Source organism: Bemisia tabaci, chromosome 9 (assembly GCF_918797505.1).
Source record: "Bemisia tabaci chromosome 9, PGI_BMITA_v3".
In the NCBI taxonomy this organism is placed as follows: Eukaryota; Metazoa; Arthropoda; class Insecta; order Hemiptera; family Aleyrodidae; genus Bemisia; species Bemisia tabaci.
The window spans coordinates 30,327,203-30,343,905 of record NC_092801.1 but is presented as its reverse complement, the minus strand read 5'-3'; the positions used below and the strand labels follow the sequence as shown (position 1 = coordinate 30,343,905).

General features: G+C 35.8%; 1 protein-coding gene across 4 annotated transcripts in view; it reads left to right on the top strand.

Moving 5' to 3' along the window:
- Positions 1-16,703, top strand: part of LOC109030344 (serine/threonine-protein kinase Sgk2) — a 165,448-nt gene extending 148,745 nt beyond the window's left edge. For 3 of the 4 annotated variants that reach the window (XM_019041245.2, XM_019041244.2, XM_019041246.2), the window contains 9 exons: positions 3,905-4,074; positions 6,364-6,459; positions 7,636-7,772; positions 8,287-8,406; positions 9,459-9,732; positions 10,539-10,805; positions 11,095-11,268; positions 12,098-12,238; positions 13,322-16,703. In XM_019041245.2, coding sequence (XP_018896790.2) covers positions 3,967-4,074; positions 6,364-6,459; positions 7,636-7,772; positions 8,287-8,406; positions 9,459-9,732; positions 10,539-10,805; positions 11,095-11,268; positions 12,098-12,238; positions 13,322-13,480 — 1,476 coding nt within the window. In that variant the 5' untranslated portion in view covers positions 3,905-3,966 and the 3' untranslated portion in view covers positions 13,481-16,703. Of the gene's footprint in view, positions 1-2,037; positions 2,188-3,904; positions 4,075-6,363; positions 6,460-7,635; positions 7,773-8,286; positions 8,407-9,458; positions 9,733-10,538; positions 10,806-11,094; positions 11,269-12,097; positions 12,239-13,321 lie in introns of those variants that run through there. The other variant, XM_019041242.2, reaches the window with a different exon arrangement.

Genomic DNA, 16,703 nt, shown 5'->3' with positions numbered 1-16,703 from the left:
AATCGATATATCGCAAAGCACGCCACGCCACTGGTCTGAGTGCCGACTTTCCCAGCGTCAATGAAATTTGCGATTTCTGGGACTTGGTTCCCAACTTCGACGGAGAGTGTGGCAAGAGTGAAAGCACGCGCAGTTCCATTTATTTTGCAGATAATTTTAAAACTTCTCCGCTGTTGCCATATTTACGCTTACCTTCGTGTACACGCTCTCTAACCCCTCAGCATCATCTCTTTCATTCTCAAATCGAAACTTCCTTTTTCGTCGTATTTTATATTCTAGAGTTTCGATCATCATCAAATCCCAATTTCAGTTTTCTGCAAATTGCTTTCGAAACGTAAAGTGGGTATTTTTTTGCAATTCCTTTCCAAAGGAAAATACTTCGAAACTACCCTAGGGGTACCGAGTGAAGAAGTTCCGAAGTGTTTATGCATGGTGATAAAACCAGTTTAAACTCGCCAAATAATCTTTAAACTTTCGTATATTTGGATTTCTTGCCGTCAATTGGACCATATTTTGCAATTAGGAACCATCATATCTGGCTCAGTTTAGAAACAACGTATTTACTATTAGTTGCTCTTATCACATAAGTTTTTTTACGGATGAGCCAGAAATTTTAGTTCCTAATTGCAAGATATTGTCCAAGAACTCTGACATTTTCTCGCTATCAAATGGACTACATTTTGCAATTAGAAACTATGACATCTGGCTTCGTTTAGAAGCAACGGATGTACTATTAGTTTCCCTAAATGAGTGTTTTTACGTATGAGCCAGAAATTGTAGTTCCATTGCAAGATGTTTTCCAACTAAGGAAATTAGAATTCTGGCATAGCCGAAACCACTCGATACTAATTAAAAAAGAGCAAAATAATTCTGATTTTGGTCTAAGTATAAGAAAGTTTCCGCGGAAAAATTCCGAGGGAAGTCTGGAAAACCTGGAAAAGTCAGAGACTTCCAATTCGAGCTTTCTCGGTCACCCTGTTATCAGATACCTAGAAACTACGCTTATGCAATATATTTTAAAATTAATATAATTCACGCGCACACGTAACTCTTTGTTTACATAATGGCATTTGTTGATATCGTGAGCGGTTTTTTTCCTGCGCCTCGGTGTAGACTTGGCAACCGCGCCTGTACTTAGGGAAGACATCGATGCTGGGAGCAATCGCTATTACATCACACGCATTACAGACAGTCCCTGCCGACATACGCTCGGAGTGAGAAGCAGTGTTTGTTTTTTAAACTCGTTAAGCGTCCAATCCGTCATTAGTTTTTACCGCACGATTCCAGTGATTATTCCAACCGCGTGACGAGAGGAAGGATTTTTCTCGATTTCGAGAGAGGACTTTATCGGTTTTTGAGTGCAGTTGTGTCTCGAATTTGATTTATTTCGTGGGAGCTTACTGATTCTGATGGAGCACTGGTTCGAATCCTTTGCTTGGCGAATTTTTGACTTGATCAGTTTTCGAGTGCAATTGTGTCGAATTGGATTTTTTTTTTTTCGTGGGAACTGATTGATTCTGATCGGGCACTGGTTTGAATCCTTTGCTTGGCGAATTTTTGACTTGATCAGTTTTCGAGTGCAATTGTGTCGAATTGGATTTTTTTTCGTGGGAACTGATTGATTCTGATCGAGCACTGGTTTGAATCCTTTGCTTGGCGAATTTTTGACTTGATCAGTTTTCGAGTGCAATTGTGTCGAATTGGATTTTTTTTCGTGGGAACTGATTGATTCTGATCGAGCACTGGTTTGAATCCTTTGCTTGGCGAATTTTTGACTTGATCAGTTTTCGAGTGCAATTGTGTCGAATTAGATCGTTTTTCGTGAGAACTGACTGATTCTGATCGGGAACTGGTTCGAATCCTATGCTTGGCGAATTTTTGACTTGATCAGTTTTCGAGTGCAATTGTATCGAATTAGATTTTCTTTCGTGGGAACTGACTGATCCTGATCGAGCACTGGTTTGAATCCTTTGCTTGGCGAATTTTTGACTTGATCAGTTTTCGAGTGCAATTGTGTCAAATTGGATTTTTTTTTTTTCGTGGGAACTGATTGATTCTGATCGGGCACTGGTTTGAATCCTTTGCTTAGCGAATTTTTTCGGTTTTAGCGAGTAAATTCGCGAGTGCAGAAAACACTCGCTGCTTGTGAGTGATGCTCGACGTGTTAACACGAAATGGTGTCCAAAGGTATTTATTTTTCCCCCGTTTTTACCTCTCTTCAACTGAGAAAAATTAATCGTTGCTTCAAGGATGATTGAGGAAGTTTAAAAATACCTGGAAAATTAGGTAAAAGTTAGGGAATTATACCGGTGGTCAGGAAATGATTTGTCTTCGGATTACACCCGAAAATCAGCGAAATCCTCGACAAAAATCGCATAATTATATTTCTGTCCACTGGAAAAAAAAAAAAAAAAACACATTGGATCTAGAGTCCAGACTCTTGAAAACATTGACAAGAAAAAATACTCTTGATTCAATCGGATTTTTGCTTGAATCAAAACGAAATCCGCGTAAATTAAGAGGCTGGGTTCTTGATTTAAGCTTAAATCCAATTGAATCACGAGTATTTTTTCTTGTCGATATTTTTAAGAGTCTGGACTCTAGATCCAATGTGTTTTTGTTCCAGTGTCCAAAAGAATAATTAATTTTGGAGGTTTGAGACGTAGTTAAGTTCTTTCGTCTTTCAAATCGTCGTTTCCCCGACGAATAAACGTAACTTTATTCCAAGGGTGCAAAATTGACTGAAACAATTCAGTTTCTCCATGAATAAACCTGCGTGGATTTTGTTGGAAATTTGTCTGATTTTTGCATGAAATAAAAAAAAAAAGTCGGTGAAATTTTCAATTAGAAATTCTTAACATTTTTTTGGTTCAAGTGCACCTGCGTGGTTTTTGTCGAGAACTTGTCTGATTTTTGCATGAGATCAGAAAAAAAATCGGTGAAATTTCAATCCGAAATTCTTAACGTTTTTTTGGTTCAAGTGCACCTGCGTGCAATGGAAAAAAACACATTGGATCTAGAGTCCTGACTCTTAAAAAAACATCGACATGAAAAAGTTCTCTTGATTCAATCAGAATCTAGCTTAAATCAAGAACCAAGCCTCTTAATTTAAGCGGATTTCGTTTTGATTCAAGCAACAATCCGATTGAATCAAGAGTATTTTTTCTTGTCGATGTTTTTAAGAGTCTGGACTCTAGATCCAATGTGTTTTTTTTCCAGTGTGGTTTTTGTCGAAAACTTGTCTGATTTTTGCATGAGATCAGAAAAAGAAATCGGTGAATTTTCAATTAGAAATTCTTAACATTTTTTGGTTCAAGTGCACCTGCGTGCATTGGAAAAAAAACACATTGGCTCTAGAGTCCAAACTCTTAAAAACATCGACAAGAAAAAGTACTCTTGATTCAATCAGAATCTAGCTTAAATCAAGAACCCAGCCTCTTAATTTAAGCGGATTACGTTTTGATTCAAGCAAAAATCCGATTGAATCAAGAGTATTTTTTCTTGGCAATGTTTTCAAGAGTCTGGACTCGAGATTCAATGTTTGTTTGTTTTTTTCCCCAGTGTGGTTTTTGTCGAAAACTTGTCTAATTTTTGCATGAGATCAGAAAAAAAATCGGTGAATTTTCAATGAGAAATTCCCAACATTTCCTTGGTGGAAAAGTAATTTCCGCGTCGAGAGTCGGCGACTTTGAAATGAAACTCCGTTCTTTCTTTAAATAAATGACGAAACGACGCTGTGAGAGGGGGACCTCGCGGTAGCCCGGGGGGCGACCCCTCAACTTCGCCACTTTTCCCCCCGATGAAAAGTCTCATGCGATCAATCATGAGTGTCGGACTGTCCGAGCTGTCAGCTGCGTTCCACGTCTTCATTGATTCTAATTGGTGGGTCTCTTTGTGTCCGCAGATTGGTGGTGCCGAGTCGGTGTTACGCTCTGGAGATTCCTGCTAGGCCGCTTTTGCAGCGGTATGACTGACGTCACATCGCCCCAACCGACCGCCCGCACATCCCCACCCGTTGAGGCCACCGCCAGCGTCCAGAAGTCCGAGACCTGGCACAATCGCAAAAAATTCACCGTGAGTATCTCTCTACTTAGTTATTTAATCAATTATTATTTATTGTCATTCATAAAAAATAACCCATGGTTGCTTCTTCTTCTTTTCCTCCTCGTCATCTTCATCCTCTTCTTCTTTCTCCTCTTCCTCCTCTTCCTCTCTTCCCCTTCTTTTTCCTCCTCTTCTTCCTTTTTTTCCTCTTCTTCTTCCTCTTCCTCCTCTTTTTCTTCCTCTTCTGCCTCCTCTTTTTCATCTTCCTCCTCCTCCTCCTCTTCTTCTTCCTCTTCCTTTTCTTCCTCTTCCTCTTCTTCCTCTTCTTTTTTCTCTTCTTCCTCTTTTTCTTCCTCTTCTTTTTCCTCCTCTTCCTCTTCTTCTTCCTCTTCTTTTTTCTCTTCTTCCTCTTCTTCCTCTTCTTCTCTATCTCCTACTTTTTCGCATTACTTTCCTCCATCTTCTGTGTCTTTCTCCTCTTCTGCTTTAGTAGAACCCCGGTTATCCACGGTAATTGGAAGCGGAATTTCCGTTGATAATCCGGACCTGAGAACCGCGGATCGAAAATCCAAAAGATCGCGGATAATTCGAACCGCGGATAACCGGGTTCTACTGTACTTCTTCGTCTTTCTCCTCTTCTGCTGCAGTAGAGCCCCAGTTATCCACGGTAATTGGAAGTGGAGTTTCCGCTGATAATCCGAACCTGAGAACCGCGGATCGAAAATCCAAACGATCGCGGATAATTCGAACCGCGGTTAACTGGGTTCTACTGTACGTCTTCGTCTTTCTCCTCTTCTGCTGCAGTAGAGCCCCAGTTATCCACGGTAATTGGAAGTGGAGTTTCCGCTGATAATCCGAACCTGAGAACCGCGGATCGAAAATCCAAACGATCGCGGATAATTCGAACCGCGGTTAACTGGGTTCTACTGTACGTCTTCGTCTTTCTCCTCTTCTGCTGCAGTAGAGCCCCTGTTATCCGCGGTAATTGGAAGCGGAGTTTCCGCTGACCGAAAATCCAAACGATCGCGGATAATTCGAACCGCGGATAACCGGATTCTACTGTACTTCTTCGTCTTTCTCCTCTTCTGCTGCAGTAGAACCCCGGTTATCCGCGGTAATTGGAAGTAGAGTTTCCGCTGATAATCCGGACCTGAGAACCGCAGATCAAAAATCTAGACGATCGTGGATAATTCGAACCGCGGATAACCGGGTTCCACTGTACTCGGATAATCAGAACTTAAGAACCACGGACCAAAAATCTAGACGATCGCGGATAATCGGGTTCTACTGAACTTCTTCGGCTTTCACTTCCTTTGTAATGCTCCTGTTTTCTCTTCCTCCTCTCGTTTTTCCTCTTTCTCTCCTCTTCTTTTGCTATTTCCTGCGACTATTCAGGGAAGTCAGAACTATTCTCTAAACCGGAACATGATGATTGAAAGGATTCGACACTAGTCACCTCAATCACAATTTTTTCCCCCATTTTCTTCCATGTTTTATTTTCATGTAAGAAAACTGAACATCATGACGCCATAAAATTTTGTTTCGTGGATATTATGTGAAACGTATATACCTTACTCAATAAATTTGAAAGCAGAATTTTGCTTCATTTTTTTCATCGAAAACAAAGCATAGGAGGGTATGAGACAGTTTTTGGTTTTTAGTTAATGTCCTGCAAGTATTATCTTTAACGACACCATTGCCCTACAATAGGCGATAGGTAGTTAAAACTTGCGAATGTAACACAAGTTTAATGCTTCAAGTACACCTTCGAAAATCTTTAAATTTTCTTTCTATCTCCAAAAGAACATTTTCTAAAATTCTGTCGCCGTTCAATGTGCGTAGCAATCCTCCATTTAAAAGCAAGATGAAAGTTGAAAGTGTTGAAAAAAAGGAAGAAAGAAAAAAAAAACTCATCCATTCCTCTTGAAGAAATTCAAGAATTAACTGGTTCAGAGTGACCACTGCTTAATTATCAAGTGTAATTGGGATAATTGGAGAGCTGTTAATTTTTTAACCACTTTACGTTTCATCGAGTGTCAGAGGAGGAGAGACCACTGCTCAGACATCAGCCTTCATTATTTCGAACAAATCCTCCTACAAAGAAAAAACAATTCAAGAAAAACTGGCTCATGGCAGTGAGTCAAACGGTTGGTAAATACCAATGCAGAGCATTATTTTAAAATGTAAAAGAAAAAATTAAATTTAAAAAAAATCAATTGCTTGGTGTCTCTGTCATTCTAATTATTTTCGGCTGGTTAATGCTTGTAAAATTTACATAAGTAATGGTTCACTAAAAAAAATTCTTTTCTTTTTCAACAGGTTTACAAGGTTGTAGTCGCTTCGCCAACAGAGTGCTGGTATGTCTTTCGCCGATACAATGAGTTCTACAAACTCCACGACGCTCTCAAAAAACAAGTAAGTACAACGTGGAGCAACGTTTTGCACATCTATGTTCTTTCAAGCTGGTGCAATGATTAGTTTTTAAAATATCAATGCTACTCCTCGCCTGAAAAGATTGAGTCACCGGATTCCTCTGAAGAATGAAATGTACCCTCTACCCCCAAATCCCTAAATGTACCACAGATTACTTTAATGTTAAAGCATAGTAAGGAAAAATGATTAGTATGATTTTCAATGAATCAAGAACGAACCAATGTTATGGTCCGAAATTCTCTTAGAAAATTGTTCAAAGAATAAAAATTACAGTTTTTAAGATTCTACATTAAGTAGTTTTCTACCTGTAATGGACCACTAGACAAGGTACAAATTTCAGCATTCTAATACATTTTTCGTAACCAAAATTTCACGTAGAACACGATGCGCACAACTAAAATTACCGAAATCAACTCCTTACGAAGATATTTAATGATTCTTGATGCGTGAATTCAAACCATCCGCTTATGAAAACTCAATGCTCTGCGTGATTCACATCGCGCGCTAAACGTTTATCATGACAGTCTCTGCGATATAAAAATCTGGCAACCTCAATCTTGACGCTTTGGCTCAGCTATAGCAAATCGCAAATAGTTTGGAACAACACATGGTGGGAAATGAACATTGCTCGATTGAGAAGATTGCTGAAACCGTTGTAGTGCGCGATTTGACTCACGTAGAGCTTCGAGTTTCTTGTGAGCGGGCAGATCAAATTCCTTGTAACTAATGTGAAATAAAAACATTAATTTCTTCGTAAGGAGTTGGTTTCAGTCATTTTCGTTGCGCGAATCGTGTTCTGCGTGGAATTTTGGTTAAGAAACATGTATCAGAATCCTTTAATTCGTACCTTGTCTAGTGGTCCATTCTACGAAATAAAGTATGGCAGGATACGCATTTTTCCAGTTTCACTGTCTGTATGTTCTATAAACAGATTAAATTGCCGGCAGTAGCAGTTTTTTCAAAACAAAAGAAAATAATGCATTTTGTCTTTTTGCAGTGAGACCTCATCAATGAGGCAAAGTTTCTCATTATATATGTAGGCGACTAACCAAATGTACGGATTTTTGAGATACGTCTGAGCTTCCTTGCTCATCCCTATTTTTTTCTGGAAATGTGTCATCCTTCCTCATTGATTGTATGTCCCGCTCTTTGTTTCAGGTACCAAATCTACAGTTAAAACTACCAGGGAAAAAGTTGTTTGGGAATAATTTGGACCCAGACTTTGTAGCCACAAGGAGAGAAGGACTTAATTTATTTGTACAGCAATTAATGTCTGATACTAGATTACTTGAATTGTAAGTAAAAGGAATTTGCTAAAACGTATTAGTATTTTTACTTTAATTTTACATTTATTTTTTTTAACGGTATCATTGAATCTGTTGCCTGAGAGCAGTAGATCCCTTTCAACTAAAGTTAGACAAAAAAATTAACTGTTTTCACACCGATGTTTCAAATATTTACTTCTACAACCGAAAAACAAATTATGGTTCCTGAGATCTCTCATGACGACAGTTGTTTATTTCAAAAAGTTCTCTTTGTTACCAAGTTTTACTCCTAAAGATTGTAATAAAATGTTTGTAAAGCATGCCACTTAAGTTTTCTATCAGTAATACCCTTCAATCAATGCAAATGGTTTCAGTATTGTGTAGAAAACTTGCTAAAATTATTGGCTAATGGCTGAAACCGGTCATATCTGCTATCAAATGAATTTTTCAAGGTGTTTTCTTCTGTGACCAACATTATTAAGCTCTCTGATTAAGCAAGTATAGTCTTGTTGGTATTTGTAACTTTTTTCTCTTTCTTTTCCAGACCGGAAGTTAGACAATTTTTAGAACTTGATGATCGCAAACTTAGTAGTGATGAATCTAGCGTCGATGAAAGTATACCGGAAGGAGAAGAGGTTAACCTTGGGCCCTCCGAAAGAACAGTGTAAGTACCTTGAATGGTGATTTTTATTGAAAAAAAAAATGAATTTTCAAAATAGATAAATTAGGTTAATAACCTTTTTGATACATCGCCTGTCTATCATTTCATGGGGGAAAAAAATTACGCTTAAACTAACTCTTAATTTTAAATAATTCCATAGTTTTTTTAATACAACCTAAGGATAGGATAATGTTTTGATAATTCGTTTGGTTTATACAACTATGCTAAATCTATTCAGTTAGTAGCAGTCTTAGTTTTTAGTCGTAGACGCTTTAGGGTTTCCGGTGATCTGGAAAACTTAGAAAGTCAGGGAATTTCGCAAGCACCATGTTGGTTTGGCAACTTCAGATGGTGCTATTGTACGGAACAGAAACAACTTCTCAGTGCCTTTTACTATGATTCAAATCTCGAAAGTCCATCCGGAATATAGCAAAATAGAGCATAATTGAAAGAAAAAAAGAAAATTACAAGAAGTTTTTTTTTTTTTTTTTTTTTTTAAGTCAAGAAATGTCAGAGAATTGTGAAAAAGATAGAATCCTTGCTCTTCAATCACGTATTTTATGAGAAACCTGATTTTTTTTCATTTTTATCAACTTTAATAATTTATCGGTCAGAATTCAACCTAGAATTATCATTTTATAATGGTTTAGTTACTTTGAATATCAAGAATTTAAACGTCAAAATTTCAGCCTGTATATCATCAAAACTAAAAATCTGATTGTTATCGCAGAACAGCAAAACAGCCATTTGCGGCAATTCAGTTGAATTATGCATCAATCAAAACAAGTTTTTTCTCTCTTTTTTCCATGTTCTACCTCTGACAATGCTTTGAAGTCTCAGTAAGCCTCTTAAACGTTTCTTTTTTACAAGAGCTGTATTTAAAAAAATATGCTCCAAAAATCTAGCATTGTTTCTCTTATGATTTTAAAACAGAAATGCGTACCAACAAATTCTTGTCATAGACTGTAGTGTATTTTTCTTTATTTGCCACTTTAGGTGCCGTATTACTTAATTTAATTTGATGTATTTTAATTGAAATTGTTTTCTTTTTGCAGAGCTAAACCCAGTGATTTCGAGTTTTTGCACATGATTGGCAAAGGTAGTTTTGGAAAAGTATTATTAGCCAGGCATAAAGAAGAGGGTTGCCACTATGCAATTAAAGTTTTGAGCAAAAGTCTGATACTCCGAAGAAATGAAGCCAGGCATATCATGTCAGAACGTAACGTTCTATTGAAGAATCTTCACCATCCATTTCTTGTAAATCTTAGATATAGTTTCCAGACCAGCGATAAACTGTATTTTGTCCTGGACTTTATCAATGGAGGAGAGGTTAGTTTTTATCATGTCTTTCTAATGACTTTCATCAGTAATTTCATTTGAATTCTTCATCTGAAAATTTTCATTTTGTCATTTGGCTTAAAAACGTGAATGAGGAATGTTTTCTACCTAACTGTGGTGCCTTGTAGACCTTAGATCCTTTTGAAAAAAATTACTGCGCAATATTTTACTGTTTTTTTCAAACGTTTATTTTTACTTGTCAATTTTTTTCTGCGAGAGGGAAGCAATTACTGCGCCATAAAATGCTATACAAAAAGTGTAGAAACATCTTCATTGGCAATGAATAACTGTCCCATTAAAAAAATAAAAAAATCGTGAACACATCTGGAACAATTTTTTTTCCTGAAAAGCGTACTCTTTTTATTCAATAAGCTACATACTTGCATTTTATATCAAGTACTCAGAAATTGTATGATGCATGTTGTTTCATTAGAATTTATTTTGAAAGAAAAAGGGAAAGATAATAAAACCAAAAAAATGATATCGAGACAAATTTTTCACCAATGAAACTTCCTCATTTAAAGATTTGTAAACTGTGAACGCTGGAATCTTCATAAAACAAAGAAAAATGTTCAAATTTTCTATGAGAACTTAAGTTATTTTAACAGGATAAAATCTCAGTTTTTCAACCTGCACTGTCTTAAACAAGCTCTCAAAAAGTTGTGTTTCCAACCCAAGTTGTATACAATGTGAAGATCAATGATGATTATCTCTATAATTTTTCCCCTTCAAAAAGTGTACATGTTTTTTACTTTCCTCTGATTTTTGTAAAACATGTATTTTTGTTATCTTTTCAGCTCTTCTTCCATCTACAACAAGAGCACAAATTTAGTGAATCAAGATCTCAGTTCTACACAGCAGAAATAGCTTCGGCCCTAGGTTATCTACATTCACACGGCATCGTCTACAGAGATTTGAAACCGGAAAATCTACTCCTCGATGCAGAAGGTCATGTTGTTCTCACCGATTTTGGGTTGTCGAAAGAAGGACTGTTGGCAACAGATACGACAGACACATTTTGTGGTACGCCAGAGTATCTAGCCCCTGAAGTCATCAGAAAAGAGGTAAGTCTGGTTTTAAGCATCAGACAGTTAAGATTTTACCTTAGCCCTCAACTTTAGCTCTTCAGCATTTAATGTTAAAATAATAGTTTAATCTGGGGAAAGGCCGCTGCGAAATATGAAAGACAAACAATAACCTCTCCTACTCATTGGTTGAGTAGACAAAAGGAATCAGAGGTTTGAATTGAGTTCAGAATTTTTGCAGGAAATCTGACAAAGAGTACTGGCAAAGGTGTGTTATTTTGCGTTGGTTTTTGACTGTTAACTTAGAATGGATTTGTTTTTGTTTCAGGCTTACGATAGATCGGTAGATTGGTGGTGTTTAGGAGCAGTATTATATGAAATGTTGTATGGCCTACCACCGTTTTATAGCCGCAACACGGAAGAAATGTTTGATCTAATTTTATTCCATCCTGTGCCCCTGAAACCAGGCATTTCTAGGCAAGCTAGAAGCATCTTGTCCCAGGTAAACATTATTTAACTATTTAATCTACTTTTAAGGATCAAAGAAACTCAGGCACTCATTGTAAACAATTGCATTTTCATTACTAGTGAGCCAAAAGTAACAATAATAAGAAATAATGTATAAAATACACGAAAAAGCACATAACTTGTAATTTGAAGAATGAGCATGATTAAGTGATGGAATTTATCTGCTTTGATAGTTTCTTCAATGATGAATCTTGAAATAACTAGTTAAGAGAAGTACATAGTAAAGTTGGTAGCAAAGATAAATGCCATATTGCTTTTCAGTAGATGGTGCTTTACGTAAAAACTATGCTTTTGAACTTTGAATTTACGAATGAACGACTCATTTAAGCTAGAGCTCAACACGGAATCATTTTAAATAGAATTTTTCTCAAAAAATATTCTTTAAATATTTGGATTAGCTTCTTTTTTTTCGGTTTCCCGTAAATTTCCTATTTCTAAATAACACTTTTGATGGGTTTTTAAGGAAGTAGATTTTTTTGAAAGAAAAATATTTTTTATGGATCTTCGATGAATATTTTTAATTTTTTTTTTTTTTTTTTTTTTTTTTAGTCCAATTTTTTCATTTACTTGGAAAATCACAACTGCTGAGTTAGACTCTTATCTAAACAAGCCATTAAAATATAGAGCAATAGAAATTTCAGATCTTTTTTCACACTTTAAAAATTGGCCAAATAATCTAGCATGGACTTAAATCTAGTGATGTGCTCAATCTAAAAATATCATGTTTTCGAGAGATTAATTTTTATTTTACCTGTAAAATCAAGGTCCTGTTCTCACATCTTCTTTTAATCTCTTATGTTTAGCTTTTGGAGAAGAATAGCAGTAAAAGGCTAGGCAGCGGGTACGGTGATTTCGATGATGTCAAGAGGCATGAGTTTTTCAGTACGATAAACTGGGACGACCTTGTTGCCAAAAGAATTCGCCCACCCTTCAACCCAGTTGTTGTAAGTAATCAGTGTCGAAAAATTGTATCTTAGATGCTACATATTTACATTTTCCTGGCAAGTCCTAAATTGAGTGAATCTGTTTGAGACCATACATGTGTGAAGGAACTCTTGTTGGAAAACGCAAAATTAAGATATTGACACCACTACTGACACAATTATGCTAAAAGGAACCATTTGCGAACAGATCAAATCAATAGGAACTTTGTAGAATGCAAACTCTATGCACATAGTTCCTAACGGTTTCATTCGTTTTCACGTAGCTTTTTAAGCATAAATACGTCTAATTGTAAGAGAGTTTTTACAAACATTTTTGCTCCAGTAAATATCAAAGCATGGCTTTTTGAAAGCTGTGACACGTTAAGTTGGCAGTTAAAATATAATTATTTTTAAGCTGTTTTAATACGCCACATTCAAAGCCTGAAATAGTGAATTGAAAGTTACTTGCACCCTGCATTTCTTTAAAAATAAAATTTCCCACAAATCACTCTGTGAGACTCGAAAGTATTTTGGTTGCAAAATCAAAATTTTATCTTTTTCCTCAACTTGACAAAATTATCCCCCTGTAAAATTTGCCTTCATGCACTGACGATCCTTCCTTTGTGGATGATTGCGTATCATACCCTTATTTCGCATTGTAATACAGGATACTTGAGTTGAAATATTCTTGATGATGTCTCAATCGATCAAAATCAATTATGATACTAATATGTTTCCAATCTATGCACAGAGTGAAAACTCCAAGATTACGTACTTTCAGACCCTCTCCGATGACATGAAGAGCACATATTAGCAGATCAAAATTGAATTTCTAAGATCTGAAGTTTATCGAAAGTTTGTAACGGATTTTTTACTTGAGGAAAGTTAAGTGCGTTACATAATAATGCGAAGCAGCAGATATTGTTAGATTTTAAATTTTTTATCTTCATTCTTGAGCAACAAAACAAAAACAGCACTAATTCTGGCTTCATGTTTAAAATCTTCCAGCACCCTTATTTTGAAATTGAAAAAAGAATTATTTGAATAGAGGTCTGTGTGTGCCAAAAACTCGAATTCCCTAATCCTCTCGATTATTTTTCACAGGAAAACTGCATGGACCTACAGAACATCGACCCTGAATTCACGCACGAGCCCATCACCTCATCTCTGACTGCATCTTGCGACAGTGTTCTCACAGCCAGCGTGATCGAAGCGGATGATGTTTTTGCCGGCTTCTCTTACGCAGCCCCTTGTCTCCTGTGATATTAAACCCTCCATCTCTCTCCCCGCATCGTTTGGGCGAAGATAGTTCACCCTAGTGGAAAATTCAGCCTTGGCCACTTTGCGTCGAACTAGTTTCCCATGTCTCTCTGTATCATGATTCTTGAGTTCGCTCGTCAAACTACCAAATATCTGTAAGCAGGAGGGATCCATCCATCGAGAAAGTTTCAAAGAATAATTTATTATCTTGAGTAAAATTTACCTTTGTATCCTGATTTTCAGATAGAAAAAGAAAATATATCCTTTGTGAGGCGCTGATGGCCATTTCGATCTATTGCAATTAGTCCATCTTCAGGTCGGTTTGATTCAATTTCGGTCCAAAAAGCAAGCATGCCAAAATGTAAAAAAATATTTGATCTGGGGATGGGGAAATAAAGGTAAATTACACGCAATTCAAATGATGCCTGATAATAGCTAACCACGCAAATTGAATGGATAGTCTGTCATGAAGCTATAGTATACCCAAGTTTCCTCTAAAACTCATCAGAAGATAGACCTCCTCTGCTCAATACAAAAACCAGCAGGAGTGATTTAACTTCAAATGGCTTTTCTAAAGAAAAGCACCGTTCAGACTCATTGAGTTTTATGAGTTCAAAATGTTTTCAAAAATAAATTTGAAGAGGGATCCCTCCCGCTTACCGATGTCCTATCATTAGTCCTAATTCTCCTTGGTTATTGTAAGTTCCTTTCAAGCTACCATCTCTTTACTATAGTCCAATTAAATTTAAGTTCACTTCTTAGTTGTATAAGAAGTATGACCCTTGGTCGGTTTTCCCATCACCATTGTTAATACTATTTCCTTCGACTAGATTAATTTCCTCCGTCAGTTATTTGATTATTTACGTCTCTCCATTTTTTGTTTTGTCTTCAAATTTTATCTATCTTGTGTTTATCTATCCCATCTGTAAGCTTTCTTTTTTGTTTTTATTTATTTTCTTATTTTTAATTATTTCGTTATCGTTTCATTTACTCATTTCATCTATTTATTTATTTTCATTCGCTCACTGTTGCTGGCAACTGTGGGCTCATCATCTAGCCTCTGTTGGCGAATCATGTTTGTACTTATTCTAAATTACTCTCGGACCAAAAATAGTATTTTATTCTTGTGTTTCCTCTCTTCTTTTATCTACATCATATTTTAGTCGTAAATTGGCCTTTATCAATATGTTAGTATTTTTCGAAAGCTGAAGTTTCTAAAAGTTCAGTCCGTTTTATTTGTATTATTTGTATAGACCCATAGACATATTTTTATTCTCATTTCTATGAATAGTGGAAATAGAATTTTGTTCCTATTGAAGAAAACTAAACTATAATTTGTGTATACACTATTTATTTTTCTAACTCCAAGTTGATCTAGATTTGTTACATTAATTTGTTTTATTAGCTTTGTGAATGTTGCAATTTTAGGCCTAAAGTTTCTAGGAAAGTCACTTTTCGACAATTGTTGAATTTTATATCTGTTTATTTTTTTTTAACCAAAAATTTGTCCAAATTTCTAAAATTATGTTTGTGGCTAAATTTATTTTTGTTTTTTTAGCGTTAAAACTTGAAACATTCCATTCTCCCTAGTAGCAAATCAAACTTTTAAATACTCATACTTCCATAGAAATTTTGTCTAGGTAAGTTCTTTGTTAGTTTAATTTCTAGCTCATTTTGCCCCGTTTTCTTTTGCATTTAGTGATGGATACAAATATCTGTCTTTAGCATAAATTGTTTTAAATGCGCAGATTGATCTGCTGTTACCAATTCAATTGAAATTTAGAGGAGTGAACCTCTCATGGCGTTCCCCACCCACCCTCCCCCCTTTTATGAGTGTGTACCTATTAAACATTTTTTGGTCTTTTAGCCGCTCAATTTTTAATGCTTGTTCTCTCTCTCTTTAAGAAACGTTTTTTGTGGAATTGTTTTTAAAATAAGTGAGCACCCTATAACTGTTACCTACTTGTCTCAAATTTCATGTTCCCTTCCAAATTATCTCAACTTTTGCCTTAGAAACAAACTTGAATGGTCCAATACATTCGTTCTTTTTGTAAAAGTTTTCGTCCATAAACCCCTCTACAATACATGTTAAATTTTAAGGTATAACATTTTAAATTTTCATGAGCATCTTAAAGAGACAGGTCATCCATACTCATGGCGTGTCAGTTTCCGTTATCAATGACTTTTTATTTCTCTAAGCCAAATTTAAAACGTTTCACTCCCTAATTTGCCACCATTACCATCTCTCTCTTCAAAATTTAGCAAGTTTGATGTTATATTATTCCAAAAGCGTCTCTTTATCTTAAAATTTGTTTTGTCAAACCCAAATTTAAAATGACATAGGGTGTTCGAATTCCCTCGAAGTCTATCCTTCTTTCAACATTATATCAGCATTTATTTGTCCCCTATTCTGGTCTCGCTGTACATGTTCGAACCCTAAAATCATGTGAAATAAATCAATTCAATCATCACTCATTTCATCTGTAATTATATTGTTCTTTTTGTGGGGGGGGGGGGGGGGGGATTTGAAGTGTGAGTGCATACTTTTCTAAGAGCCCTAGAAGGTTTTAATCAAGAAAGGATAGAAACTCCAATCTTCATGGAACATTTGCCAGTATTTGATACATGAGAGGATTTATTTATTAACTACGTAAAAGTGGCATTAGATAAATTTGGCTAGAATAAGCTTTTGAGTATGGAGGCCTTCTCATCACATGCATCTAAAAATAAGACGTTGATTCTCTGTAAAACTTGAAGTGCATTTATCTGTCCCTAAGGCATGTAGTACATATTTTTAACTATCTGTTTAATTTTTATTCATAATGGTGTGTCTTTGGCAAACTAATTGTAAAACTATGTAATTTTTGAGGTTTCTTAAGAATGTTTCATTTCTTGAAAACAACAATGAACTGTACCCCCCATTTTGACTGAAAGACTGAGAGCCTCAAATTTTTTTTTCAGGCCCCTTTTAATCTGAAACTGATTTTTCTAGTGTAATCAAGTTTATATAAAATTATATAAAAAGAAAAAAAATTAAATCATCTAAAAGAATTAACTAATTTAAAGACTGATAGTAAAATTTTCTTTTGGATATCAGTTGGAGCTATTGCTTCTTTAACTTCAAAATTTATCGTGCGATCATCCACCTAGGTGACATTACCTCTTTAAAGTTTCATTTAAAAGAAAATTACCTGGCAAGACTGATAATAAAAATGTTTCTCTGAAA